General features: G+C 60.0%; 2 protein-coding genes across 4 annotated transcripts; one reads left to right on the plus strand and one right to left on the minus strand.

Annotated features, from left to right (window-relative positions):
• The first annotated feature begins 4322 nt into the window (after positions 1-4322).
• TNFRSF10B (TNF receptor superfamily member 10b) lies at positions 4323-13208 on the plus strand. Of its 2 annotated transcripts, none has more exons than XM_074563433.1 (9): positions 4323-4770; positions 9091-9223; positions 9468-9596; positions 10070-10184; positions 10270-10361; positions 10472-10561; positions 10676-10716; positions 11152-11263; positions 11390-13208. In XM_074563433.1, the coding sequence occupies exons 1-9, from the start codon at positions 4699-4701 to the stop codon at positions 11680-11682; spliced, it is 1077 nt and encodes a 358-aa protein (XP_074419534.1). In that variant the 5' UTR covers positions 4323-4698; the 3' UTR covers positions 11683-13208. The 2 variants fall into 2 exon arrangements, with proteins under 2 accessions (XP_074419534.1, XP_074419535.1); XM_074563434.1 differs by lacking the exon at positions 4323-4770 and adding an exon at positions 6616-6832.
• On the minus strand, positions 13196-25670 carry RHOBTB2 (Rho related BTB domain containing 2). Of its 2 annotated transcripts, none has more exons than XM_074563431.1 (10): positions 25422-25670; positions 19545-19746; positions 19261-19364; positions 18972-19157; positions 17852-18876; positions 16846-16964; positions 16611-16761; positions 16402-16490; positions 16109-16214; positions 13196-16028 (listed from the first exon to the last, which is right to left on the minus strand). In XM_074563431.1, the coding sequence occupies exons 1-10, from the start codon at positions 25451-25453 to the stop codon at positions 15790-15792; spliced, it is 2253 nt and encodes a 750-aa protein (XP_074419532.1). In that variant the 5' UTR covers positions 25454-25670; the 3' UTR covers positions 13196-15789. The 2 variants fall into 2 exon arrangements, with proteins under 2 accessions (XP_074419532.1, XP_074419533.1); XM_074563432.1 differs by lacking the exon at positions 25422-25670 and adding an exon at positions 23686-23966.
• Positions 25671-27258: the final 1588 nt, after the last annotated feature.

Raw genomic sequence — 27258 nt, forward strand, 5'->3', positions numbered from 1 at the left:
AGCCTTTAAGCACCCCCCAAACCATGTTTTAAATCAGGAGATGACTCAGCAGAGGCAAGAGCCTATTTTTATCTTCTTCCAAGCTTTCTGTGTCAAGCTGAAATTTTATATTAATCCTTTCAGTGCTAGCCTCAAAATAATGTCACCTTCTAAATGTGAAGCCATTCATACCCCAGGACCTGCCATCTCCAGGAACCCTTCTGCCAAAAAATAGCCCGGCTCTTCTCTGCCAAGGAGGGCACATTTTGGTCACGGCCAGTAAAGTAAATACTGCATGCAGGACGCCGAACGGCAGCATCTGAGCAAGAGTCTTGTTCAAAGGAGCCGCACGAGGCTGTGTTTATACACCTGAGAAAATCGGCCTTGAACCTCCGGTGCCGGAGGCTGTCAGAGTGGGGCGTCACATGTTCGGCAATAAAAAGAGCCAAGTGATGATCTGATCCCACTCCCGCAGGATCCTGCCACACGAGAAACTTCCTCCTGGAAATTCAGCTGTGGAAAAAACTGTGATACAAGATAGAAATTAAAAATATATATTGGCCGAAGAACGTATCCATGTGCTTTGAGACATTTGGGGAAAAGATCCAAGGCATCCTCAGCGTGTAACCTCCAAAGCCAATTTTGAATTTGCTTTTGTAGCTGTGTGAGGAGATATAACAACAGCAGCTCGGTCCCTTCACAGAGTCTCAGGGTTTATGTGTGGCAGGGGATGAGACTGGTCCCGCTGGGCAGCAGTTTGGCAGGAGCAGCTCTGCTCTGTGGAGGAGTTGGGCTGCAGGAGCCGGCAGCTGCAGGGCAGCTGCAGGCTTTTCTGGGAGTTTGTAACATCCTAGCTTCACCCCACAGGGATTTAACCTGGAATGAGTCTCTCCAAGGTTGAACAGAAAGCTGGATTTTATGCAATATTGATCATTTTGAACCACAGACCTGCCGTGCCAGAGGTTTCTGCTCCAGTTTCTGCTCCAGTTTCGAAGCTGGCAGGTACCTTGGTTTGCATTCAGAGCCTGGGATGCAGCTCACAGTCTGCAACACCCTCACCCCTCTCCTGCGTCCCAGAGCTCCTTTTAAGTCCTGGTTCAAGGGGAGGGAAGGGAGGAGGGAACGGAAAAGGCTAGATCTTAGTTCAGACTCTACATTTCCTGTTTAAAGTTTCCCCTTGCTTTTGGGAGCCAGGTTGGCAGAGGAAGGGGAAGAGTTTAACCCTTCTCGCCGCCCTGCGTACGCAGAGGTGGGGAAGCTGCATCAGGAAAGTTGAAGGGATGAGGAAGTCCAGCCAAGTGCCCTGAGCATCTCCCGAACCCCAACGATAAGGCAGGCAAAGGGAGTGAAGACAGAAGTCTGAGCATCCCTCTGCCACAGAGGGGAAACTGAGGCACCAAGGGCTGGGGTGGCTTGCCCAGGCTTGCACAAGGAAGGGGCTGCAGTGCAGCGGGGAATTGAGCTCCGTTCTCATGAAGTTCACAGCCTGGACTGTCCGCAAGACCTTTTCCTCCCTCTTTTAAAGAGGAACCTGGCATTTATGAGACAAATCATTTGTTTATCTGGAGCGGGGGGAGATCAAAATTATCGGGTGGCTTCAGTTCCCACCCAGGCACAAAAACAGACGAGAGGCGATGAAAAGCTGAATGCTGATGTTCAGAAATAACATATATATAGGCACGTACCCCGTCACCTCCCCGGGGTGTGCTGAGGATCACAGTTAAAAGCAAAATGCTCTGGAAGGGGAGATTAGAGCCTCCTTCACCCCCCCGCAATCTCTTTTAAAGACAGACAATGAGCAAACAGATGCCGCGTTAGACAGGACAGGAATATTTCAAGGGTCTGAACTGTCGAGCGCTGTGGAGGCAGCCAGCTCGGGCGAGGTTAACCACTAACCGTGGCCGATAAGACGAGGCTTCCCCAGCCGCCGGCCGTTTATTATGGCTGTCCTCTGCGGGCACTTTGGGCTCACATCTCCCTTCTCCCTGCGGCAGGGGAGCAGGAGGCGAGCCACGGTCGTGCTCAAACCCTTGCACTCCTTTTATTTCCCACTTGCGACAGAGCTGAGGAAGCAGAGGGGGAATTTAGTGTCCCAAACCCGTGGCGGGTCCCCTTTTCTTCTTAATGTGCTTAATTTCCCCCCGATGTTTCTGTTGCAGGGGAGCCTCCCCGGCTCTTGGGGGGCTCCTGGTTGAGAGGGAGGTGTGGGGATGAGCAGGCTGCCGGCGATAAGGAGTGGGTGCCTGTCCGGAGGCCTGTCCCTGGGTGATAAACAAACACTCTCTCTCGCCCGTGACCAGCGCCTACCCCGCAAATCAGCCTTAAATGGAAACAGTCGGCATGCCAGCATGGCCCCGGGTGGAAATTCTTGCTTGGCGGGTGAATGACGTATCTGCGAGGACTGGGACGGGTCGGGGAGTGGGAGAGGCGAGCATCGCCCACCTCCCTCGGTAGCTTCAATACCCACCGGCCGGACACTAAGCCGGCTTTGTTTGGAGCTGTGTAAAAATATTATCTCTGTGGTTTGTGAGCGCAGATAACTGTTAGTCCAGTTTCATAAATGGGGAGATTGAGACGGACGGAGAAGGCACTGCGAGTTCCTAACAACTGTTTGGCAGGAGGAGGATGAGGTTTTGGGGTCCGGATGATGAGGGTTGGCCTCCCGCTGCTGGGATGTGTCCGAGGGTCCAGTATATATATGGACCAAACTGGGAAGCTCCACTTCTGTGTCCCACGTCCAGCCTTCTCCCGTCTGAGTTCATGCACGACAGTTCCCTCAAGAGCATCAGGTTGGCTGATGGCTCCTTCCCCGTCCCACGGACTGTGCACAGAATATGCAAATGCCGAGAGGCTGTGGACCAGCATTTCTTACGAACTAACTGAAAAAATTAATTATTCTCCAAGGACCCAAATGACTTCAGCTGAAGTCAGTGGTATCCAGAGCACAGAACACATGGTTTTGGTTAAACAAAAGGCCCTGCATACTTTTGGGGCTTGTAATAGAAGTACCCACCCAGGAAACAAGCAGGAATTCTTTAAATCACACTTCAATTTAATTATTTTCCGCACCGACGGGCCCTTGCTTCTGCAAGGAAAAAAACAGGTTTCCGTTGCTCAGCATGGCTGGGCACACAAATGCCGCTCTACCGTGAGGGTGCTCACCAAAGGGAAGATGCCTCCCAAATATCCACATCTTGAGTGGCTTCGCTACAGCTCTGCTGATCCCCCTTGGCCCCGAGGAGCCTCGCTGCCTTCCTCCGTGTCCTGGGGCTGACGATGATGCTAGTGAGCTGGTCAGCAGCCCCGGTGGCACGCAGATTTTCAATGCACTGAGCCCTTTCCCTGGTGAGCAGTTTTGGTTTTTTGGGTTTTTTTTACCTTTTTTTTTTTTTCCCCTGCAGCCCCATCTGAGCCCTGCCACCTAACATCAAGTTCTCACCTGCGGTTGCCTCTGCCTTGGGCAGGGTTAGAAAAAAAATCAGGCGCTCACGAGTTATTCAGCCGCAGCCTCCGGTGAGTCACGGCATTTCTGAGGAAGGGAGGGAAGGAGCCAGCTCGAATCCCGCTAACATGCACCAGGATTAGTTAGCTCGGAGTTCAGGGCTAGGAAAAGATTAACAGATCACCACGTCTCTGCTTCGGTGTGGTTTTGTCAGGGTAATTTTTCTTACGCGCTGTCCACATAACCTGCCTGCAGAAGAGCTGGTTGAGAAACGACAGAAGGTCAAAGGTTTATAACTTTTTTAGTCTTTTTTTTTTCCCTTTTCAGCTCAAATTCCCCCCCATTAAAAAAACAAAAACAAAAAAAACCCCAAAACAACCAAAAAAGACCCCAACCCTCAACCCCGAGGTGGAATTTCCCCACTTTTCAGCTCAGAGGCGAAAAGATGAAAGACTGTTTTGTAAGACAGGCGAGTGTTTCGGCAGAGCGGAGCCTTTGCACCTTGCATGGCTGTGACCCCCTCGGAGCACCGGTGGTGGCCGGGATTTCTCACCAGGGCATATTTGTGTAACCCACTTTTCCCTGGAAACCCAAAACCTGTGGCTTTGCTCGCTTGAGGCGGCTGCTGCGTGATGGGGAAAGAATGCAAGAACACCCCGGGAGAAGCATTCCTGCCGGCTCCCGTCTCATTTGGGAGCTTCGAAACCGGTTTTGGCACAGAGGAAATCAGTCAAAAAAGGGAAAATAAAACACGCTAAAAAAGAAAAGTGTTTGTGAGAGGCGAGTTCAGCTGTTCCCAAACCCCACACTGAAACCCTGGTGTGGTTTCTCGGTGGTGACAGGACCACGAGGAGGTTTGGCGGAGAAGCCTGCCCTGGGCCAGCCCTCCTTGTCGTCATCATAGTGCTGGTCGCCCTAATCCTAGTCCTGGTCGCCCTAGTCCTAGTCCTGGTCGCCCTAGTCCTGGTCCTGGTCCTGGTCCTGGTCGCCCTAGTCTTAGTCGTCCTAATCCTGGTCCTAGTCGTCCTGTCGTCGGTCTGGTCCTCCCTCCTCCGTCCCCTCCTCCTCCTCCTCTTCCTCCTCCGCCCCCCCCCGATATAAGCGCGTCCGCTCCGCCTCCCATACATTGCACCAGTCGCCGAGTTGGGTGTCGGACGTCCCGTCGTGACAAAGCCGTGCCGGGGCCTGTCCCGAGCCGGGCCTGCTGCCGTGCTCGCCCCCGAGCCGTGCCCGCTGCCCCTCCACTCCGCTCCGCTCCGCTCCCCACCCCGCGCAAGATGCGCCGGGCGCTGGGCTGCGCGCCCCGACGGCTCTGCCTCCGGCCGCTGCTGCTGCTGCTGGTGGTCATGGTACGGGGGGACGGGAGCTGGCCGTGGGGACACGGGGGGGTGCTTGGGCGGGGGTCCGGGGCGGCCGTCGGTGCTGCCCGGTGTTGCTGCGGCATGCCCGGGCTTGCCGCGCCGTCGAGGGGCATGGGCCGCCGGGCCGGGAAAAGGTCCTGCGGGGTGGGGGGGTGGGGGGGGTAAGGTGGGGAGGGGGCAGCGGGGGTGTTTCGGGGCTGCCCTGGGCTGGGGGTGCGGGTTCAGGTAGGGTGGGGGGGCTCTGTGAATGGGGGGAGCCCCCGGGTGTAGGGGAGCCGGGGGGCTGGGGGCTTACGTAGGGTAGAGCAGGGGAGTGTGGGGAGTCCCTTTTACCAGCGGTTGCGGGGGGGGGGAATCGGGGGGTAGGGGCTCATGTGAGTCAGAGGCTATGAGGGAGGGGAATCTGGGGGGGCTCATATGGATCAGAGGCTATGGCGGGTAAGCTGGGGGGGCTGATATGCGTCAGAGGCTATGAGGGGGAAACTGGGGGGACTCATGTGGGTCAGAAGCTATTGGAGGGGAGCTGGGGGGGCAGATATGGGTCGGACGCTACGGGGGCGAAGCTGGGGCTGTGGTGAGGCTCACCTGCTCCAGGGGCCATTGTGGGGGGCTCCAGGGGTTACGGGGGGACTCACCTGATCTGGGGGCTATGGGAAGAGCAGGGGCTATGGGGGCTCACCTGCTCCAGGGGATGTGGGGGGGTGGTTGAGGCTGTAGGATGTCTCAGATGGTGCAGGGGCTATGGGGAGAGCTGAGGTTATGGGGCAGGCTCACCTGGGCAGGTGGGGGCCGGGGGGTTTCACATGGGCAGAACCCATGGGAGGGGGGTGGGGCTGTGGGGACTCACTTGGGCAGGTTTGCAGGGTGCAGGGGGGGTGGAATATGTGGGGCTGAGGCTATGGGGCAGGGCGGGAATGGCGGCGTGGAAGTGGAGTGAGATGGGTGATCTTCTCAGCCCTCCTGGGTGTGGGGCAGCGGGCAAGTGCGCAAGCGCTTGCCGCCCGGTGGCTCATGAGGGCCATGGGGCTAGGAGGTGACGTGTGGCTGGAGGTTTGCCCTATGGCACTGCCTGTGTCCAAGGGGATTTCCGCTCCCTTGGCTTCCAAGTCTTGTTTGCCAGTCGGGGTCGGGATCTCGTGGCAACGCCAAGACTGCGCGGGATGTTGGAAAGCATGGGGCTGGGATGCGGGCAGCTCTGGGCTGCCTGTTGCAGGAATGCCGCCTCTCCGGCTTGCCCAAAGGATGCCCAAACCTTGAGGTTTGCTGACACAAAAAAAAAAGCCACCTGCGCCTATCACATTTCCTCATGGATTGGGCGTTGCTAGAGAGCTCGGAAATACCTAAAGTCTTGTCTCACCTGAAGGCAGTGGGATCCTGCCCTGGGTTTCTCCCCGGAGGATCCTGCCCTGGGTTTCTCCCCGGAGGATCCTGCTCTGGGTTTCTCCCCGGAGGATCCTGCTCTGGGTTTCTCCCCGGAGGATCCTGCTCTGGGTTTCTCCCCGGAGGATCCTGCCCTGGGTTTCTCCCGGAGGATCCTGCTCTGGGTTTCTCCCAGGGGATCCTGCCCTGCAGTCCCTGCCGCCACGAGGGAGCCGTGGCCCTGGGACACGTGGTGGCTGCTCCCGCGCTGGAATCGCTGTTGCTGAGACCAGCGCTGCCCGTAACAGGTTTTCAGAGTCGGCTCCTCATCCAGCTCCTTCCCTATATTGCTTATGAGAGTTTATTTAGACTTTCCTGATGAAGTCAAGCCTAACTATATGCATCACGCTCTTAACAGCCTCTTGCTTTAACTTTTTTTTTTTTTTTTCCTTTTTAATGAAAGAAAAGGGGAGGGGGCCCGATCAGGACTGATGTTGCCTCACGTGATAATCGTACCACACCGCGGGTGCAGTTCCTTCCTCTGCTCGCCAATGCCTGTTGCATCATGCCTGGACCTGGGCCATGGCTCCTGCTGGATTTGCCGGAGCTCAAATTCCATCTTGGGGGGGGAGGGGGGGTGGAAACCCCCGCGTTTGTCAGACCTGTGCCCTCGGAGCCAGCGGTACGTCAGGTGTGTGCCTGGCATCTTTTATCCCTGGTCCGTAACACCGTTTGCTAAGAGCTTTTCTTGCTACAACCAAAAATCCTGCAGGGATGTTCGTTGCTGGTCAGGAGTTCGGTGAGGGATCCACCTTCTGTTGCAGGGTCCAACTTGGGATAACTTCAGGAGAAAAACAAACTGGGGAGATGGAAGGAGGGAAAGATGCTTCCCAGAGCTTTTTTTTTTTTTTTTTCCTTCCCAGACCTGATCATCCAAAGGCTTTTAGCTGAGGAGGGTATTGGGGATTCCTGTGCCTGGGGATTCCTCTGCCTCGAGGCAACGTTGCTTTCTTGGGATGTTTACCGTGGGTGAAAACTGCTCCTGAATAATAGCATTGCGTCTCGCCCACGCCTCCCAGCCTGGTTTCTCCTCGTGTTTTGCAAGAGTGATGGGTTAGTCCGGGTTGGCAGCCCTCGCCTGCCAAGGGCTCTGCGGTGGGGGGGTGGGCCTGAACTGCGCTTGCTGGGGAAGGTGGTGGGGACCGATAACCTTATCGCGCACTTGGGCGAGCTCTGCCGAGTCGCTGTTTCATGAAAAGCAATGAAATCCTGTGCCTAAGGGGCCTTTCCAAACAGCGGATAATGCTACCCTGTTGCTGTGATCACCTTCGTGACCTGGCAGAGTTTGAATGGGGAAGAAAGGACTTTTTTTTTATCCCCCACCCCGTCCCCCCGGGGACAGTGAGGCGGTGGGACAGGTTGCCCGGTCTCAGTCCTTGAAGATTTTTCAAGACCAGAGCGGGTAAAGGTGCTTGTGGCTGGGGGGTAAAAGCAAAACTTTTCTCTTAAGCTGGATAAAAAAGCACTTTATAAACTTACAATCGCGCCCAGCTGGAGAAAGCAGGAGTGGGAGATGCGGAGCCAGATGCCGGTGGAGGGACATGGATTTGGTTCCTCCAAGCCAGGGTCTGGAGATGGTCCCATTCCCGGGCTGGACGGGGCTTGGGGGGGGTCTGTGCCTCTCCGTGTCAGTGTGTCTGTCCAGGCGAAGCTGCGTGCTAGGGGCTGTGGAGGTGGGGAAATTGCCCTCTCCGTGGCCTGGCCGGTGTTGTTTGTGGGTCTGCGTCATGCTCTGCAGCCCCATTTTGGCAGTCACGCCCTTCGGCACAGGTTTTCGCACTCACACCCTTCCTTGTACAAGCGCGGGAAGTGTCCGGGGAGGACAAGGGGGGAATCGGCTGTCTCAGGGGACAGTGGGACAGCTCGCGCCTCTATTGTTTCAGTTTCTCAAGGCATCTTGGGGGGAATCGGCTGTCTCAGGGGACAGCGGAACAGCTCGCGCCTCTATTGTTTCAGCTTTTCAAGGCAGCTTCTGACTCACAGTAGAAATATTTGCTTTAAGAGGCAGGTTTCAAGCTCGGCGTATGGGAGTGGAAGGGGAACGTGCCTCTGCCAGACTGTCACTGCCCGGCATGGCCGGGCATCGTCCTTCCATCTCAGGCAGGGCTGGAGTAGGGACAGGTCTATATCCCTTTATGTCCACGGAGCTGCTGTGCTGGTTGAGATGCCGAGGGCACTGTTCCCCTCGGGTACATGGGGGTACCCAAATGCCCCCCAAAACCCTGATGGGGCGAGTGGCCGTTCCCGTCGAGCATCGTCCCCCCGCAGCTGGGGTGACCCAGCAGGTACAGAAAGAGCTGAGCCAGCAGAAAGGTGCACGGTGAACTGGCGGAAACGGGGCCGTTGGCTTCCCGATCTGCAGTAAGATAACGGGGATAATGTGGAAACGCGGGAGGCTGTGCTGTCCCCTGGGAGCCCGGAGCAGCCCGGGTGTTTCTTGTGGGCACAGGAGCCACGTACCAGCCTTGACACGGGGACGATTTCCTCCCCACAAACGCCCTCCCTGTTCCTCTTCCCTACCCTTCCATTTTCTTCGGTGCTGTTGGTTCACAAGCTCAGAAATTGGGGAAGGAAAGGGGGGCTGATGTTATCCTAAGGAAGCGTTAGCGAGCCTTTGCCTTGCTGATAACCTGGCACCTGGGAATCCCTCTGCAAACCTCCTCCTTATGCTTTGCCCAGGAAATAACCACCCTGGGAGGAGGAAAAGGCCCTTCACCTGCATCAAGGGGAGGTTTGGCCACCAGGTCCAGCGGCTCCAAGCCATCCCAGATCTCCTCTCCTGCTTTGCTTGAGTGCACCGGGCAGAGCAGCTCTTGCCTTTCTCTTTCTTCCCTTGCCCTGTGGACTTGGGGTGGGTTTTAACCCAGGTTTTTCTCTGTTTTTTAACAGGAGGCTGCTTTGGAAACTGATGCAGCAGCATTGGATAGGAGGGACAAGGTGGATCCCTTGGATGCAAGCAGGGGAGGAGAAGACTTTTACCAAGTCCAGGATGGCAACCACTATTGCAAGAAGTGCTCTGCGGGTAAGATGGTCTCAAACGTGGAGCACACCACGTGCAGCCCCGCTGCGTTTCTGCCCTTGCTCCAGCTCTCCCCTGCTCCGCTGTCATGAGATCTAAGGACTTATTATGGAACGTGTTCCTTTTGATCCTACCTAGTTTGTCTCTTGACTGCTTCGACAGCAGAATTAACTCTGCAAAGACATCCCTGTTCTCTGCTGTACGTTCACAGATACACCCTTGCTTTCTCCCCCACCCCTTCTTGCAGGCACCTACGTCGCACAGCACTGCAAAGAGCCAAACGGCTCCAGCGTGTGTTTGCCGTGTGAAAAAGATGAATACATCGAATACCCAAATGACTTTTCCAAGTGCCTCGGCTGCCAGAGGTGTAGGGAAGGTACGAGCTGGTGTGGAAGAGGGCGATGCTGGCTGATAGGCTGGGTTCAGCTGACTGGAGACCTCTCTATTTAAGAGCATGGTCACCTGCAGCGTCCCCAAGGAGTGGCGCAGGCTGCGGGGAGCAGGCTGGGTGTAGGAATTGGTGTGGTGGCTTGTGCCAAACCTACGTCTCTGTTCGATGCAGCATCCCTCGCGCAAAGCTTGGACACGAGACTCCATCCAGCAAGGACCAGGGTTCACGGCAGCGTCGTAGGCTGCCGGTGGAGCTTTGATGCGAGCGTTGCTTTTCTCTTGGGCATGGTGAGGTTTGGGGCAGGAAAGGGTAAGGCTGAAACTCTGCAGCAGAGAGTGACTTGGTCTTCCCCAGGCTTGCGGGTCAGCTCGGGTCGTTAGCCACGTTAACGAAGGAAGCGGGTGGAGGAGCGTGGCGCGGAGGGGCTGGGGTCGAGCCGTCTCTCCTCTCGCCTGCAGATCAGGTGGAGCTGAGTCCCTGCCGAGCCACCAGCAACACGCAGTGCGCCTGCAAGAGGGGCACCTTCTGCTCCCCGGACCACCCCTGTGAGATGTGCCAGAAATGCCGGCCCCGGTGAGCTGGGTGCTGCGGGGTGTGCCGCCGGGGTCTGTGCTGGGAGCCCCAGCCGCTGAACCCGACCCGTCTCCCCCTTTCCTAGGTGTCCCCAGGGCGAAGTGGAGCTGGCTCCCTGCACGCCGCACAGCGACCGCCAGTGTGGTCCCCCCACCGGCACCGTCTCCGGCTTGTCTTGTAAGTGGGGGGCTGCTGGAGGAGGGGGGACGGGCTGCGGGGCGGAGGTGTGAGCCGCTGCCGAGGGGAGCGGGAGCAGCTCCCCACACACCCTGTTTTATCCACTTCAGACAACTACATCGTGATCATCGTGGTGGCAGTTGTGGTCCTGCCTGTTGTGCTGTTCTGCTTCTGGAAATACCGCAGCTGCTGTTGCCCAGGTGAGCTCCAGGGGACCCCCGCCCCGGCCGAGGGCTCTGCGTGGGTGTGGGCTGGGTGGGAAGAGGGACCTGCCTTGGGGGAAGAGGCATCACAGCACCATTTTCATCTTCCAGGGGGCGGGAGAGACCTGAGCAGGAAGTCCTGCAACGTGGTGGTGAGTTGCTGGGATGGCGGGGGGGTTGGTGGCTGGGGTGAGGTCCCCCCCTCTGCTCCCCACTTGGGCTGCAGCTCCTGGGAGGGCTGGAGGAGCAGGGGGATGAATCCCATCCCTGCAGGGGTGCAGCAGAGCTGGGATAAGCCGAGGAGGGGCTCTGGTAGTGCCCTGTTGTGCGTGGGGTTCTTGCAGCCCCCTCTCCAGTGCCGTTATCGCTTCCCTGGCAGAGGTGCCGGCACATCCAGGGTCGCCAGTGGGGACCCCGGGTAAAAGGGAGGGCTGTGCCATACCGGAGCCCCTTCAAGCTCAAGATGAGCAAGTGAGCCGTGCCCTTGATGGCTGTCACTGCTGTAGATGGCATCCCTGGGGGGCCAGTGTGAGCCCTGCCCCCCCGGGGCCACACGACTCAGCTGGTTTGTGCTTCTCCTGCCGCAGGAATACGTGGTGCAGCGGATGACCAGGTACCAGAGGGGGAGGACAGAGGTGGAGGACAACTTCCAAAATGAGAGGATTCTGGTTCCCGTGCAGGGAGAAGACCCCGTTATCCGTAAGTGTTGGGGCCCAGGGGAAGTGCAGGATGCCCTGTGGGATGAGCTTTTTGGGCAAAATCCTTTCTGACCCAGCTGTCCGTGCTCTACCCTGTTGTCTAAGATTTTCCCTTCCCCCTTTTTAGTTTTGCGACGCTCTTTTGACTTCTTTGCCCGAGATGTGCCCTACAAGGACTGGAAGAGATACGGCCGAGCCCTTGATCTGCTGGAGAATGATATTGTCCTCGCGGAGTTGAATGACAAGTATTCGCTGGAGCCCTTCTTCCAGATGCTCAACACATGGCATAACAGACAAGGGATGAATGCCTCCGTCAACACGCTGCTGGAGACCCTGCGCCGGATCAATCTCGGAGGAATTGCAAAGGACATCTCCTCCAAGCTGGTCCAGCAAGGATATTTCCAATACGAAGTGAGCTGAGGAGCAGGGCAGGCCCTGCATCTCCCCACTTCAAGCTAAAACCATTAATACCTCTACAAACACTTGAGTTTTACCTTTTTGTCGCTCTCCTGTGGCTCTTCTCTTTTTGAAGCCATCATACAGCTCAGCTGAGCCCAGAGGAGTTGACAAAGCGCAAACCTCACGGTCCTCTCTGCCCAGTGTCGGTGCTTCCTTATGAAATCCAACCTGGTGCCTTGATTTCACTGGGCCGATGCAACGAGCCTCAAAACTATTGCAAGCTGCCTCTGGGACTATCTTGGAAGCACTGGTGCTCTCCAGACACCTTCAGGATCACTGCGGAGAAGGGCTTTTGCAGGATGTAGGCATCCCTGTGGTTTTTAACTGGATCATCCTTTTTTATTGCGGGGGGGAGCGGTTCCTGGCATCATGCAACGGCTTCTGCTTGTAGAACATCTCTGAGCTGGCCAGCAAGCTTTATACTGTATGCTCGGTGGGCAAGCATTGACTGGGGTCTTGGGTTAGTTTCTCAAAGCTGTTGACTGAACTGCATTTTAGCCGATAGCGGTTCTGCTTGCTGTTAGTAACCAGTTTAAAACTGGACTTTGAGGGGAGGGTGAGAAGAATGATTTAGAATCCTCGAATTGTTTAGGTTGGAAAAGACCTTGAAGACCATCAAGTCCAACCGTTAACATGGCACTGCCAAGTCCACCACTAAACCATGTCGCTCAGTGCCACATCTACATGTCTTTTACATCCCTCCAGGGATGGTGGCTCCACCGCTGCCCTGGGCAGCCTGTTCCCATGCTTGACAACCCTTTTGGTGAAGAAGTTTTTCCTAATAACTATCCCAAACCTCCCCTGGCACAACTTGAGGCTGTCTCCTCTGGTCCTAGCGCCTGTTATCTGGGAGAAGAGGCCAACCCCACCTCACCACAACCTCTTTTCGGGGAGTTCCAGAGAGCGATTTACTTGCTCTGTGATCACTGGGGTTGTGTAAGAAAAGGGTCAATGCGGGGAGTGAGCGAGCTCCTCCTCGGAGCGGGATGGAGAACGTGGGCAGCAAACTCAGTTTGTCAGAAACCTCCTTCTCCATGACCTTTGTCAAGCCAGTTTGTTCCCGTTCCCTTGGCCGTGGGGTGGCTTTGCTGTCCCTGACTGTCTCCAGCCAGCATGGAAAGGTGAATGCACTGAGGTCCGAGCATGACTTTGGGTCCCCACCATCCACCCTCCAGCTGTCTGGGTTGCTCCTCAAACATTTTACCCCTCGCCCTGGCTCTTCCGCATGGCTCAGGGACAACTTGGCTGGAAAAACTACTGCGTTACTTGAGCTGGCTCCGTGTGGTGCCGCCCCGGTACAGCCCAGCCCACCGGGACCTTCCCCAGCACGGCGGGAGAGCGCGAGGGGCAGCGCCAGCCCCTCTCCATGGCCAGGGCCACCATGTGCTGCCCAAGCGCCCGTCCCTCCCGCTGCCGCCCCTTCTCCCCCCTCCTCACCAACACCTCCAAAAAATCGGGTCTGTAAAACGCAAGCAGAAAGTTTGCATTTCTGTATTTATTAACTGTAAAGGTTACATATTTTAACTTAAAACCTAATATAAAAATAGTAGTTCTTGGTTTTTTTTTTAACTATGCATGATTGTGTCATTTTGTACAGAGCTCTGGCCCAGCCAGTTTGGTATTTCCAGTGTTTACGCGTCCATGAAGGAAGAAAAAAACTTTTAAAAAAACCCTCCTGGTTTCTCATCTGATTTGTTTTCCCCTCCTTGCTCTGCGCTGATGACGGTCCGTTCGAGGTTGCAGTGGGCACCAAAGGAGCTGGACCAGACGCTCAGCAGCTGCTCCGCGCGGCACTGAGGACCCAGCCCGTGGCGTTGGTGCTCCGCCACGCCGGCATCCCGCCGGCAACGGCCCCCACCAGCGATGCTTCTGCCGGGGAAAAACTTGGCAGCAAACCTGGGCTCTGCCTTTACACCTACGCCGTGGGTCCCGCGCTCTTTAGGCGCCTGCAAAATTTAGGAGGCTGAAATCTCAGTCCCTCACGTGGGCAGGGGCTGGGACCCCGGGGCCAAGCGATGCTGCTGCCCCCCTCCCCGTGACGAAGCTGCGCTGCGGGGGGGAGTGGGGGGTCCGCGGTGCTCCCCGCTCTGGCTGCCGCGAGCCAGGGCTCTGCGTGTTGCGATAGCTGCGTTGCGAATCCATGCAGTGCTTAGTGAGGGGAAAAAAAAGAAAAAAAGAGGGCTCTGCTCGCCCCAGAAAGCCCCCCCTTGAGCTGCCCGCCAGCTTTCGCGGTGCGGTTGGGTTTATCGATAATGCTTCTGTTGGGTTCATCGATGACGCTGCAGTTTGGTTCATCGATGACGCAGGTCTGGGGCAAGTGCTGAAAGCAGAAGCTCTCAGTGACCTGCCAGGAGGCTTCATGCCCGAGGTCCCATCCCGGCGTGCCTCCCACGCATGCAGACCTGGGCAGGGAGCTCCTGCAGAGCCAGGCACGTGCAGGATTTAGTGCCGGGACACGGGGGCTCGGGTCCCGGCCTGAGGAAGGCAAACGGGACTCGGAAGCAGCGGCGAGCACCCGGATTCGAAAGGGAAAGAAACTCATCGTCCTACCTGCTCGCTGGCGCTGCAAAGTGTGAAAACACCGAGTGTAAGCTGGCTGGAGCCGCAACTTTGCTCCTGCATCCGTGGCTGAGGATGAGCATGAGAAACGAGTGACTCCAAAGTGCTCTACCGAGGCCGGCCGGGAAGAGGAGCAACGTGGAGCGGGAGGGGACACCACCGGGAGCATCCCTGCTGGGAGCATCCCTATGCACCATCCTCCACCCCTACGCGCCATCCTGGCCCTCCTCCATCCCTACACGTTCACTCCAGCCGCAGCAGCTTTGCCAGGGATAGGCTCAAAGGAGCTTTCCCTTCTCCCGCCTGGGGAAGGTGAGCGGAGGTTTGGGGTCCCTCCAGCTCCCCTGCCCTGCCCTGGCGGTCCCGCAAAGCCACGCTGCCTTCTCCTGCCGGTACCCGCTGTTGTTGTGCACCTACAAGGACACAGGTGGGACATGCAGAGTTAGTCCGATGGATAAATCCACCTCTCCATGGATAAAGCCACCTCTCGTTTTACAAGGGCTTTGTGGTTTTTTTGTTGGTTTTTTGTTTTTTTTTTTTGATGGCTGGATCCTGCAACGCTTCTCCACTGTCCCTGCCCATCGCGGCAGCGCTGGTGGGGGGCAGGGGGGTGCTGGTGTCACCCCGAGACGGGCACAAGGATGCCCCGTGTCCAGCCGCTTCCTCCCAAACACACAGGGACCACGCCGGGCTTTTAAAATACCATTTATTACAATGGAGCCTCCCAGGCTAAAATCCCAAGCTGGGGGCCTGGGGTTGGTTTCTGGTGTGGCAGGTTGGGGGGGAGAGTGGTTTTGGGGTTGTTATTTTTTTTTTGCTTTAAGTTTTCTTTTTTTAAAAAAAAAAGATGAAAAGTCACAGAGGCAGGGAGGAGAGGGCTCCTGTCCCCTCCCGCTCCCTGAATTAGGAGAGACCCCCACTTGTGAGCAGAAGAAGGGATGCTGCAGTGCCTGCGGAGGCATTTGGGGATGGGGGGGGTCCCCTGCACCCTGCCTGACCCTGCTGCAAGTCGAAGGGGGTGGCAGGACCCCCGCCGCGGCTCCGGTTGCCCAGGGGTGCTGAGATGCCGTCAGGCAACCAAACTATATCCTGCAGCTTCTGCTTACAAATTGAAGTGGAAGCGGGATGGGTTTCTTCTTCTTCCTCATGCTGCTGATGTTCCAAAAAAAAAAAAAAAAATAATCCAAAAGAAAAAAAAACCAAAAACCCAAATAAAACCACAACGCAGCCCTCGTGCTCCTGTAAACATGAGTTTCTCCTGCTGCTCGGTCTCTGCTCTGGGGTCTGGGTCCCCGCGGCGCGGGGAGAGCAGGGCTCCAGGAGCGCCGGGGGGCTGGTGCCCGGCCCCGAGCCCCTCCGCGGGGACGGGCCCCCCCGCTACCACCGTGTCCTCTGGGGCTGCGGCCGGTGGCGTCCGCTCCACGCTTGGCGCTGGGGCAGGTCATCCCCCTCTTCCTCCTCCTCCCCGTCTCCTCCCAGGGATGCTGGAGCCAGGGCAAGGACGGGCTTTCAAACCACAGCCGAGGAGGAGGAGGAGGGGGAGGAAGAGGAGGCTGTGGCTGCCGACGATGAAGGAGAGGAGGAAGGAGAGGAGGAGGCGTTCCAGAAGAGCCACCGCCTCTTGGGCTGCCGTTTGAGGTGGAGGTAGTCTTCCTTCTCCCGCTCCTTCTTCGCCCGCTGGTAGTGATCCTCCTCCTTCAGGTACCACACCGGCGGCCAGCGGTGCTTCTCGAAGTACTCCTGGTTCTCTGCGGGGAGAAGCGGGGGGTGTGGGGACAGCACCGGGACCACCAGGAGCCCCCATCACCCCACCCTGGCCCCCACTCACCTCCCGACATGGCCTTCATGTCCCGGGGGAACTTGCGGCAGACGTTGTTGTAGTTGGTGCAGATGTGATGGAGGCACCAGTCGGCGAGCTGGTAGGCGCAGTGGAACTGGAAGAGATGGAGCCCATGTCAGAGCCACCACGGGAGCAGGAGGAATTCACCCTATTCCTCCACGGACATCCAAGACCAGACCCGGTTGTCCTCTCTGCCAGGGCTCCATCATCCCCCGGAGCTGCCGGACCCCTCTGTGTGGCACCACCCAGCACCTCGTGGGTCCTGTCCCACCATGTCCTACCTGAGCCAGCTCCAGGAACACGAGCACGTCCCCATCGATGTCCACCATCATCTGTGCTGCCTCCATCAGACCGGTGACAGTGTACTGCTCTGTGGGGGACACGCGGGGTTACAGGGCGGCTGGGATGGGGTGGCAGCGAACGCATTGAGCTGCCACCAAGCTTGGGGACAGGGGGAGGACCCCGTCCTGCTGCAGCCACCCCGACTCACCGGTGAGGGCCACCAGATGTGGCAGGCAGAGGCGGTTGGCGAGGATGATGAGCTTCATGTCGTCGAGGTCGGGGCTGGAGCTGAACTGCCCGGTGTAGAGGTACTCCAGCACCGCCCGCATGCAGCTCTTGCTGGTGTAAGGAAGTGCCACCTGCGGGACACGCACCGGCTGTCACCCCACGGCCGTCCCCAGCTGTCCCACCCTCCCGGGACAAATCCCGGGCTCTTTCCTCACCTCGTTGGTGGAGCTCTCCACGAAGGGGCCACCGAACATGGCGGCCATCCAGTCGCAGCTGGAGATGAGCAGGGGCTTGTGGGCACTGATAGCACCGTCATCCAGCACGAAGGTGACATCTGGGGACAAGCAGAGGGATGCTACTGGGACTGTCCCCATCACCTGGGGCTCAGCCATCCCCTTCCACAAAACATATATCCTATACTTTGTCCTAAAGATCTCTATTTCTTTTTTTCCCAGCGTCCTCCACCGGCTCGGAGGAGCTCAGGGAAGGGTCATGGTGGGACGCTCCGGCTCTTCTGAGGGGTTTTCCCAAGGCACACCACGACACAAAGGGGAAAACCCAGGAGGCAAATGTCTTGCCCGAGCTCGAGTCCTTGGGGGAGCTGGGAAGGACAATAGGGATCTCCTGCCCCCGCCTCCCCCCCCGCACCAGGGCTTCTCCCCGAGGTGCGCCAGGGGCCAGCACGCATCTGTCCCCTGACCGTGACAGCTCGACCACATCAAGGTCCATCCTCCTGAAACAAATTCGGCCGGAGGGAGGTTGGGATGTTCACACGTTCCCCCCCGGGATGTCACCCCGCAGCACCACGGCACAAGCCGGGGGCACGTGGTGCTTGGTGGAGAGCTGGGGAAGTCCTACCAAGGGCACGGTACTCCTCATAAATCAGATGACCCTGTGAAAATCTGGGCCCGGGAGGGAAGGAAGTCGCTTTTGCTGCTCTCCCGTAAACAAACCGAGCTGTCAGACGGGCCGGGGAGCAGGAAACCCTGGGGAAGGGCCATTACACTCCCACTTTCTGGGAAAAAAAAACAAAAGCTATAAAAATCCCAGAAATGCAAAGCGTGAGCAAAAACCCCAGGGAAGGCGAGTGAGCGCCTGCTGACCCGCGGCACGGCCGCCCTGCTCATGCATGGGGCAAAGCCAGGAGCTCCGAGCCCCCCATCCATCCGAGGATGAGGTGGGGTGCCACGGATGGTCCTCCCCCTCAGCCCGGGGTCGTACCCGAGAAAGTCCCCTTGGCCAGGCATTCCTTCACCCGGTTGGTCCTCCGGACGTGGAAGGCTTTGGTGATCTCCTGGTTCATGAACGCCTCGTTGTTGAGGATGTTGGCCACCATCATGCGGAGGTCGAACACCTCCAGCAGCTCAGCGATGTGAGCAATGTGCATGAGGTCCCGCTCGTTCTCATCCAGCTCCCCTGTGTACAGGTACTTCAGCACAGCCCGGAAAGGACCCGGCTGGATGGAAGCATCCATCTTCACCACCACCATGAGCTTGGACTTGTAGGTCAGCGGGTCTTCTGCCATCTCCTCCTGGATGCTGGTGAAAGCCCGGCTCCAAGAGGAGAGGTCCCTTCCCCGCCGCAGCCCACGCTCCCCGTTCTCGTAGCGGTTGCCCCGCAGGATGCCATCACTGGTGGAGGCTCTAAGGCACGGTTTTCGCTGGCCGGATCCGGCCTCCTCGGTGCTCTCGCAGATATCAAAGCTAGCGGCTCGGAGGAGGAAATCCCGCCCGTGGTGCCTCTCCTCTTGGTGCAGCATCCGCTCGGCGGCCGCGGTGACGGCCACCCCGAAGCCATGCCCCGTGGTGCTCTGCTGGTCCTCCTCGCTCAGGTCCATGAGGAACAGGTCGTAAAATTTGGAGGAGGAGGTGGAGAGGTAGATCTTGTGTGCGTAGATTTTGATCTTCTCTTGCAGCACCAGGATGACGTCCGCGCACAGGGGGTCCTCCAAGAGGTGGGCTGGGCGCTCCTCATTGTTGGAAGGGGGGTCTGGGACCATGATGATGGGCGGAGGGGGTTTGGGGGGCAGGAAGGGGGCTTGGAGCAGGGGTCGCTGCACATTGCGGAGGTGGGACTTCCAGAACTGCAGGTGGCGGCGGGAGATGAGGGCGGCACGGATGGCATTGTCAAAGACGTCCTTGATGCCAAACTGGGCCACCACACTTGTCTCGTAATAGGGGATCCCCAACTCCTTGGCTACCTCCCTCCCCTTCTCCGGGGGAAGGATCTCGTTAGGTTTGATTGGCCTGAAAAAGAGGGGAGATAACAAAGAGACCTCTTCAGACGCGTGGTAAGGAGAAAGCATTGGGCAGGCATGGACAACGGGGCACAAGAGTCCCACCTGGCCAAGGGTCGCCGTGCCCGATTGACGGCCTCCAGGTCGGCGTAGCGCAGGTCGAGCTGGCAGCCCACCAGGATGACGGGCGCGCGGGGACAGAAGTGCTTGATCTCTGGGTACCACATGGTCTTCACATGGTGCAGGGAGTTGGGGTTAGCGATGGAGAAGCACAGAACCACAACGTCAGACCTGCGAGGAGAGGAGGGTCAAGGTCCAGCTTGGCGATGGAGCCAACCCCGCCGTGCTTCGGCATTGCCCTCCCTCCCCGCACGAGGCTCTGCCTCTCCCCTACCTGCCATAGGCAAAGCGCCTGTCTTTGTGGTGGTCACCAAAGGTGTCCCAGAGCCGCAAGGACACGCTAACATCGTCTACCACATCCCGGGAGCGCTCCAGCACCTGCGGGAACAGAAACACCATCCTGAGTCCTTCAGCCCTGCGAGAGCGGGGCTGTCCCCACCACAGGCCAGGAGGAATTCACAGTTCCCCCACAGGGAGGATGCAACTCCATCTCCTTGGGCTTCCCGTGGGGCATCCATGGGCCGAGTCCCCCCTCACCCCCGGCATCCCTCCTCTCACCTCCTGGCAGACGCGGTACTGGTCGATGGCCCACACCGTGGGCACGTGAGTGGCGAGGAGCTGGTACTGGGTCAGCGTGGCATTGCAGGCACGGGCACAGATGAGCCGGGTCTTGCCCACTGCGTTGTCCCCGACCACGACGCACTTGATAGTTTCTACGTTTGGCCTCTCATAATCCATGTCAGAATCCATTAATTGGGACCTGCGGGGGGCGGAGGGAAGGAGGGGGTCAGCAAATATGTCTGGGATGAGCTGGGGGGCGGGGAGGGGGGGGAGATGTGTTGGGATGGGATGGGGAAGGAGAAGGGGATGGGGAAGGGGGAGAAGGGGACGATGGGGAAGGGGGAGAAGGGGACGATGGGGAAGGGGGAGAAGGGGACGATGGGGAAGGGGGAGAAGGGGACGATGGGGAAGGGGATGCCAAGGAGGGCAAAGCAACAGGATGCTGCTGATGCTCACGCTCGGAGCCGCCGGCCCTTCGCAGCGCGGGGGAAGCTCTGCAGTGGCCGGCAGCCCCGGCGAAGGCAGGGAGCGAAGGCAGCTGCCCAGCCCTCCCCGCCTTGCGCTCCCCGCCGGTCCCCTTTAAAATTTAATGTTCTCATGGCAGCGTGCGTCGCTCTGCCGCGCGTCAGACACATGCCCTGCGTTAGACTCGACCCTCCTCCCTCCCCGTCTCTCCGGCCCTGGCTCATGCTTGTTCATGTGAGATGAGGCTGGGTTTTTTTTTTTTTTTTCTTCTTTTTTTTTTTTTTTTTCCCTTTTCACCCCTCCTCCTTTCCCCTTTCTCCCTCTCCAGCGTTTGCAAACGAAGCTTCCAGATCCGCCTGACCGAGCGCACGCCCCGGCACTGCCAGCCTCGCCGCCTGCCTGGCTGGGGGGAGCACCAGGATCTGGTTCCTCCACACCCCCTTTTTCCCACCCCGTTCCCAGAGGGGATGTTTGCTCCCCAGAGCAGCAAAGGAGAAAAAACTCATTACTTTTCCAGGGGGCTCAGCACCCGTCGGGTTTGGGAAGGCTCCCAGTATTGCTCGGCCTCCCAGGACCAGCGATGGTCCAGCTGGGCCTCCTAGAACCACCGAACCCTCCCAAGAGGGAGGTTGGTGCTACGGGTGCTACGAAGCCGACGCAAAGCGCCCGTATCCTTGCAAACGGGGGTGCCCAGGTGTGCCACCTGGCTAAATCAGCCAGAATTAACTCATCGCCGCGTTAAACCAGGGATGCATGAGATTTCCAGGGGGAAGATGGAGGGAAAGGGGAGAAGGACAAAAAAAAACCCACCCGACACCCCACATCCCAATTTGCTCTGAACTTCCCCGAAGCCGCGGATCTCTTCACCCTTCTCACCCCCTCCCAGCACCGGCCTCCCGAGCTGCTATAATAAACCACCAGCGCAAAGGCTCCAGTGAGCTAAAATACCCGGTAACGATGGCAACCGAGCCCTGCACGCGGGGACCACGGACGCAGCTCCCTAAAACTAGCAGCCTGGCAAGGACTTCCCAATGTTAGCACCTCCCTCCCGCGCGCCAAGCTCCCTGAGCACACCTGGCTACACCAGCCTGCAGGAGGTGGCTAGCCAGAGGCGGGATCGGGCCACCAGCCTCGTGGGCAAGCGTCGGCAAAAGGCGGGTGGCGCAAATCCAGGTGGCTCGAGGTGCCAGCGCCCCGGCGTCGGCGGGTCCCATGGCAAAACTTCGCCGAGTTGCCGCGTCCCCTCCATCCTTTGGGATGCGGGGAATGCTGTCTGCTAAGGGCATTGCAAACCGGGAATCGCACCCTCCCGGGGCGAAAAGCAGCCAGGGCACGCTGTCTCCTTCCCCGTTAGCCCTTGGAAGTGCATTTCCATCTCACGCATCCCCCTCCACCAGCATCCCTGGTCCCCCCGCTCCTCCCAGGGATCGGGGGGTGTCCGGGGGGGTTGTTAGCGCTTCGCTGGGGTTATTTTTAGGGCCAGCCGCGCTCCCAATTCCACCGAGCTCATTCAGGCGATGCGGGGAGAGGGGGGGAGAAGGCACACGGAGATGACAACCGTGGCTGGCAACCTGGATGCTTGCCCCGCGTGGGGACCTCGGCTCGCACCCAGCCGACCGCCGGGGGGCTTGGGAGCCTGCTCGGAAAATCCAGAGCACCGAGGGAATTAAGGGATAAATGGTAACGGAATCAGCGCCTGTGGCGAGGAAGGGAAGAGGGGAAGAGCAGCGGGCACAAAACGAAGGCTCCAAATAAAGCAGAAGCACGTTGGGGAACTCTGGTGGCCCCACGGGGGTGGCTCACAGCCCCCCACCCACCAGACATCACTCCGGGAGGGGGCTGAGCCTTTTCGCAGGGACAATTTTGGCAGGTCCAAGCTGCCACCTCTGCAGCCCCCCCCTCCCTGCCTTCCACCCCCCACCTCTCTCCTGGGGACGGCTCCGAAACCCACCGGAGAGCAAGAAATAACCTGAGATGCCGAAACATCGGAGCTCCCCCCCCAGCAAACGCCTTTCCTTGGGATGCAGGGCTCCTCTGGGCAGCAGCGCCCCCCCAGCCCCGCTCTCCCTGCCCGCTGCAGCCCCCCACCCAAACCACGGGCACCCAAATCACCCACACACACACGGAAAACCCCAAAATTGCTCCTTCCAGGCTGCCCAGCCTGTGGTTGCCACGACAACTGCACCATCACCCCCGGGAGCCGTCGCCTAGCAACTCCCAGGCTAAAAATCCTCCATCCCGCACCTCGAGAGGGACGGAGAGCCCCCAAACTGGGGGGAAATTGCCCCAAACCAGCAGCAATGCACAAAAATAACGTGGCAACCCCCGTGATCCTCCCGGCTGCTTTGGGGTGGGGGTGAAATCGGGCCCGGGCAGCCTCGGGGATGAAGCCAGGGCTGTGCAGGCCGCAGTGGGGGGGTGGTGCGGGAACGGGGCCCCCAGCGGGGCTGCAGCACGGTCGGAACCGTCCACCGCACCGGGGACAGGGCGGGACGGGGGCACCGGGGCTTTGCAAAGGGGCTGGGGGTGCTCGGAGCACCCAGATTGGGGGTGTGGGGCATTGAAAGGGAGGTCAGGGGTGCTCAGAGCACCCCGACTGGGGGTGCAGGGCTTTGCAAAGGGGCTGGGGGTGCTCGGATCACCCAGACTAGGGGCATGGGGCATTGCAAGAGGGGCCGGGGGTGCTCAGAGCACCTGGATTGGGGGTACAGAGGGAGGGCAGGGAGCCGAAGGACCAGGAGCTGGGCATTGCGATGGGGCTGGGGGTGCTTGCAGCACCCAGACTGGGGGTGCAGGACATTGCAAGGGAGGCAGAGAGCACCGGGACTGGGTGCAGGGCATTGCGAGGGGGCTTGGAGATGCTCAGAGCACCCAGGCTGGGGGTGCAGGGCATTGCAAGGGGGACAAGGAAGCTCAGAACACCCAGATTGGGGGTGCAGGGCATTGCAAGGAGGGCAGGGAGCACCAGGACCAGGTGCAGGGCATTGCAAGGGGGCTCGAGGGTGCTCGGAGCACCCGGATCAGGGGTGCAGGACATCGCAAGGAGGCTGGGGAGCAGCTAGGCTGGGGGTATAGGGCATTGCAAGGGGGTCTGGGGGTGCTCAGCGCACCCAGGCCGGGTGTGAGGGAGCTCGGGAGCACCGGGGCCGGGTGCAGGGCTTTGCAAAGGTGCCAGGGATGCTCGGAGCACCCAGTTTGGAGGTGCGGGACGTTGCAAGGGGGCCAGGGAGCACCAGGACCGGGTGCAGGGCATTGCAATGGGGTCTGGGGTGCTCGTAGCACCCGGATCGGGGGTGCAGGACGTTTCAAGAGGGCCGAGGGTGCTGGGAGCACCCGGATCGGGGGTGCGGGACATCGCAAGGGGGCTGGGGAGCCCCCAGGCCGGGGGTGCGGGGCCTCGCAAGGGTATTTTGGGGTGCGGTTTGCCCCGGGGCCGGGTGGGGAGCATCGCAAGGGGGGCCGGGGGGGTGCTGGGAGCCCCCAGGCCGGGGGTGAGGGACATCGCAAAGCGGCGGCGGGCGCATCGCGAAGGGACCGGGCCCTCGCCTTGTCCCCGGAGCCGGGGCGGGCGGGATGCGCGGAGGCGGAGCGGGGTGCGGAGAGGTAGCGGGGACCGGGGCGGGGGGGGGGGGGGGGCGGGGAGGGTAGGGGTGGTGGGATCCGCGGTACTTACACCAACACAGACGAAGCGGCGGCTCCCAGGGGCCGGGGCCGGGCTCGCCCCTCCGGACATGGCCACGGCGCAAGTTGCGCGGCTGTTCTCTGCGCGCCTGGGCGCCGCGCTGCGCGGCTCAGGGCCTGGGGCGCGGGGGCCCATGCCGGCACCTCAACGACCGCCGCCGCCCCCCCGCAACACTCCGCATCCGCGGCCCGCTGGCGCCTCCAGCCCTGCGCGGAGCCCTGCGCGGAGCCCTGCGCGGAGCGGCGCGCTGCAGTCGGGCCCGCCCCGCCTTTTCATTCACAAAAAACAAGCGGCCCCGACCAAAGCCCCGCCCCCCCCCCTTCTCACCCCCCCCCCCAAGGCCGCCCATTGGCTGAGACAGAGCGGGGGGGGGGGGGTGCACGGAGCGGGGGGGGCTGCGGGCCGGCAGCGGCGATGGGGCGGCTCAGCGCGGGGGGGCCCGATCCTGCCCCTAACCCTCCCTCGCAGGGGTCTCCATCCTGGCCCCCCCCAATCCTGCCCCGCATGGGGGACACCCATCCTGTCCCTCCCTCCAATCTTGCCCCCCCACTCTAAACTTGCCCCCCACTTTCAATCCTGCCCTGCATGGGCGACCCCCATCCTGCCCCCCAGTCCTGCCCGGGATGGGTCTCTATCCTACCCCTAACCCTCCCTCGCAGGGGTCTCCATCCTGCCCCCCCCCAATCCTGCCCTGCATGGGGGACCCTTATCCTGCCCCCCAGCCCTGCCCAGGACAGGTCTCCATCCTGCCCCTAACCCTCCCCTGCATGGGACCCCCACCCTGCCCTCCATCATCCGTGCATCCGACCCTCGTCCTCCCCCTGCATCTCATCCCCCGTCCCCACCCGACCCCCTCGCCACCGGGAAGGGGGGGGCACCCCCTGCCTGCCCCCTCCTCTGAGCACCTTTCCCCCTCCCCTTCTTGCACGGGGGCTGCGCAGGGCTGCCACCCCCCCCCCCCCGCCCCCCCGGGGTCCCAGCTGGGCCGCGCACGGTGCTGGTGGTGCTGCCAGGCTGAGGATGGGGCTGTGCACAAGGGGGAGACCCCTCATGCGACTGCTCACAAGCCCCAGACCCCCCCCCCCCCGGCCCGAGCACCCCCAGCCCCTCGTGGGGCTGTTTCCCGGTGGCGGGGCCGGGGGGGCGCAGAACTGAGCCATCCATCCGTGCTCCCCAAGCACAGGCCACACGCTGCCGTACTGCCTTTGAACGCCCAGCCCTCAGCGCTCCTCGCAGCCCCCTCCTCACCCCACAGCCCCCCCCCCAGGGCTGCCCTCCAACCCCCCCTCAGGGCATAAAAAAAACTCAAGAGTCATCTTTGCAGCGTGGCTGCCGGGAAGGCGTCTGGCAACGCTGGCCCCGCTGCTCTGACCCCGTATATCCGCATCATGTGATGCTTCGCCATCCTCTCCCAAGGCTTTCCGCTGCCTGTGGTGTGCGTGTTCCCCCCCCCGCATCGCCTCTGCCGAGCCATGCTTAAGCTTGGCCTTCCCCCCCCCCCCCCGCCCCCCCCCCACGCCTTCCTTCTTCCCGGTTCCCTTTCCGCCCGGATCAGGCCGGCGGGTTGGCAGCCCGCGGCGCGGCCGGCACTGATGCAACGCCGCGTCACCCGACGTCAAAACCGCCGCGCTCGCCTCACCTCGCACCTCTGCATTGGCAGCCGCCCGGCACGGCCCCCCCCAATAATCCCCCAGCACCTTTCCCCACTCCCCGGCCCCCCGCCTCACCTAACTCGCAGGACGGGGATCTCTCTCTCCATAGCAGAAGGAGATGGAGTCGCTTATTTGGGGAGGGGGGAGCCCTTTGGCTTTCGAGCCGGGCATAAGCAGCTCCCGGCGCTGCCTCCGTGCCCACGCCGGGACCGCGAGCCGGCGGCGAAGCTCTCGGCTTCACGGCAAAGCTATTTATTCCCCTGCAACCAGGAGCTGCCAGCAGCCGAGCTGCAGCTTGGAGCTTTCTTCTTCTTGGAGTGGGTCACGGGGAAGGAACACGTAAAGCTTTTTTGCCAGCCCGCATGATTTGGCTTATTTGCTCTCTTGTAGCAGGTGCTTAATTGTGGCGTAAAGACTTGCTGGCAGCTTTCTGGGCAGCAGAATTCCCGCCTGCCCCCCTCCCTGCCAGGCAAAACAAAAGCACAATTGTCACTCGCAGTCGAAACACCCCGGCCTGCGGCGCTCGCTCCAGGCCCTTTCCCGGGAGGAGGCTTTGCCGGGAGCAGAGAGCCGGTGGAGGCGGGCACCGGGGAGGGCACCGGGCAGGGGAAGGGGCTCGGGGACATCTACGGAGCATGTGGCTGCTCCTCTGCTCCGGAGGAGGAGAAACACAAGTCTCGGCCAACTCGCTGCATCCCACCACTCCCTAGCAAGCCCATAGTGGCACGGTGTATGGCCACCCATAGTATGGCATGACTACCCATAGTATGGCATGGCTACCCATGGCATGGCACAGCTACCCATGGCATGGCACATCTGCCCACAGAACGGCATAGAATCATAGAATCACAGAATGGTTTGGGTGGGAAGGGACCTTAAAGATCACCCAGTGCCACCCCCTGCCCTGGGCAGGGACACCTCCCACCAGCCCAGGTTGCTCCAAGCCCCGGCCAACCTGCCCTTGAACCCCTCCAGGGATGGGGCAGCCACAGCTTCTCTGGGCAACCTGGGCCAGGGAAACCACCCTCAGAGGGAAAAATTTCTGCCCATGTGCTGGCACGGCGACATCTGCCCTCCCTCAGCACCGCTGCCCCCGGCAGGGCTGTAATTAAAAGGCCGTTTGCTCTCTGCTCCCACGTCTCTCTCTGATTTAAGCCTCTTGAACTGGTCCCAAAGGGCTCCCATCTGCCTGGCTCCGTAATCACCCAGGCAAAGAGCTCCAAACCCAATGGCCGAGCACTGCGGGTCAAACTGTGAGCTCGTACCTCTGGCACCCGTTTTCACCCCGTAGCATCCTCCTCCCTCCGTCTCCCCCTCCCCGGCAAGGAATGAAGAAGCTCCCCAGATACCGCAGACACCAGCGGACATTGCTCCGGCCGTGCCCTCCCCTGTAAACTTTATGACTTTAATTCCAGGAGCGTTTCGAGGTGCTTCCTGCACCTCTGCCCAGCCTTGATGGGGGCCGGGGGTTGCCCTGCTGCTCCCGCATCTTGCGGGGGGAAACATGGATACAGGGATGCAAACCCCTTCGCCTCTCGCTCCTCGGAGCAGCCAGCCAACGCTCTGCAGCCTTCCCAGCTCTGCCCACCCGTGCCCCCCGCCCTCACCCCCAAATAAATCTGAGCTCAGCCATTATTCACCTTGCAGAGGGCTGAAGGGCTGTGACAGACCAAGGCAATGCATCCCTCGCCGGCAGCACCCCGGCAAATGCAGATTTGCAGCGGGGAGACACCCCGACACCCTCCGGCAGCCCCGGACCACGCGTTCCCGCAGCCCCCCACCACCGGCGATCTGCCTTTCCCTAAGCCCTGCCACCAGTTTTCCACCTTATCCGACGGGGGGTGTGTGTGGAAAAGAGACGCCGTGGGGACGGTGCGTGTTGGAGGGGAGCAAAGAGCAAAGTTCCCTGGAG

Source organism: Larus michahellis, chromosome 20, assembly GCF_964199755.1.
Source record: "Larus michahellis chromosome 20, bLarMic1.1, whole genome shotgun sequence".
Classification (NCBI taxonomy): Eukaryota; Metazoa; Chordata; class Aves; order Charadriiformes; family Laridae; genus Larus; species Larus michahellis.

What these genes read in the sequence shown, in the direction of transcription:
- TNFRSF10B (XM_074563434.1), top strand. Translation starts at nt 6,707, where the DNA reads ATGCCTGGACCTGGGCCATGGCTCCTGCTGGATTTGCCGGAGCTCAAA. An exon ending in CGGAGCCAGCGGTACGTCAG is followed by an intron (nt 6,833 to 9,090) that starts GTGTGTGCCTGG and finishes GTTTTTTAACAG; the next exon opens with GAGGCTGCTTTGGAAACTGA. An exon ending in CTGCCAGAGGTGTAGGGAAG is followed by an intron (nt 9,597 to 10,069) that starts GTACGAGCTGGT and finishes TCTCGCCTGCAG; the next exon opens with ATCAGGTGGAGCTGAGTCCC.
- RHOBTB2 (XM_074563431.1), bottom strand. Translation starts at nt 25,453, where the DNA reads ATGGAGAGAGAGATCCCCGTCCTGCGAGTTAG. An exon ending in AGTACCGCGTCTGCCAGGAG is followed by an intron (nt 19,365 to 19,544) that starts GTGAGAGGAGGG and finishes CTGTTCCCGCAG; the next exon opens with GTGCTGGAGCGCTCCCGGGA. An exon ending in CATGAAGGCCATGTCGGGAG is followed by an intron (nt 16,029 to 16,108) that starts GTGAGTGGGGGC and finishes TTCTCCCCGCAG; the next exon opens with AGAACCAGGAGTACTTCGAG.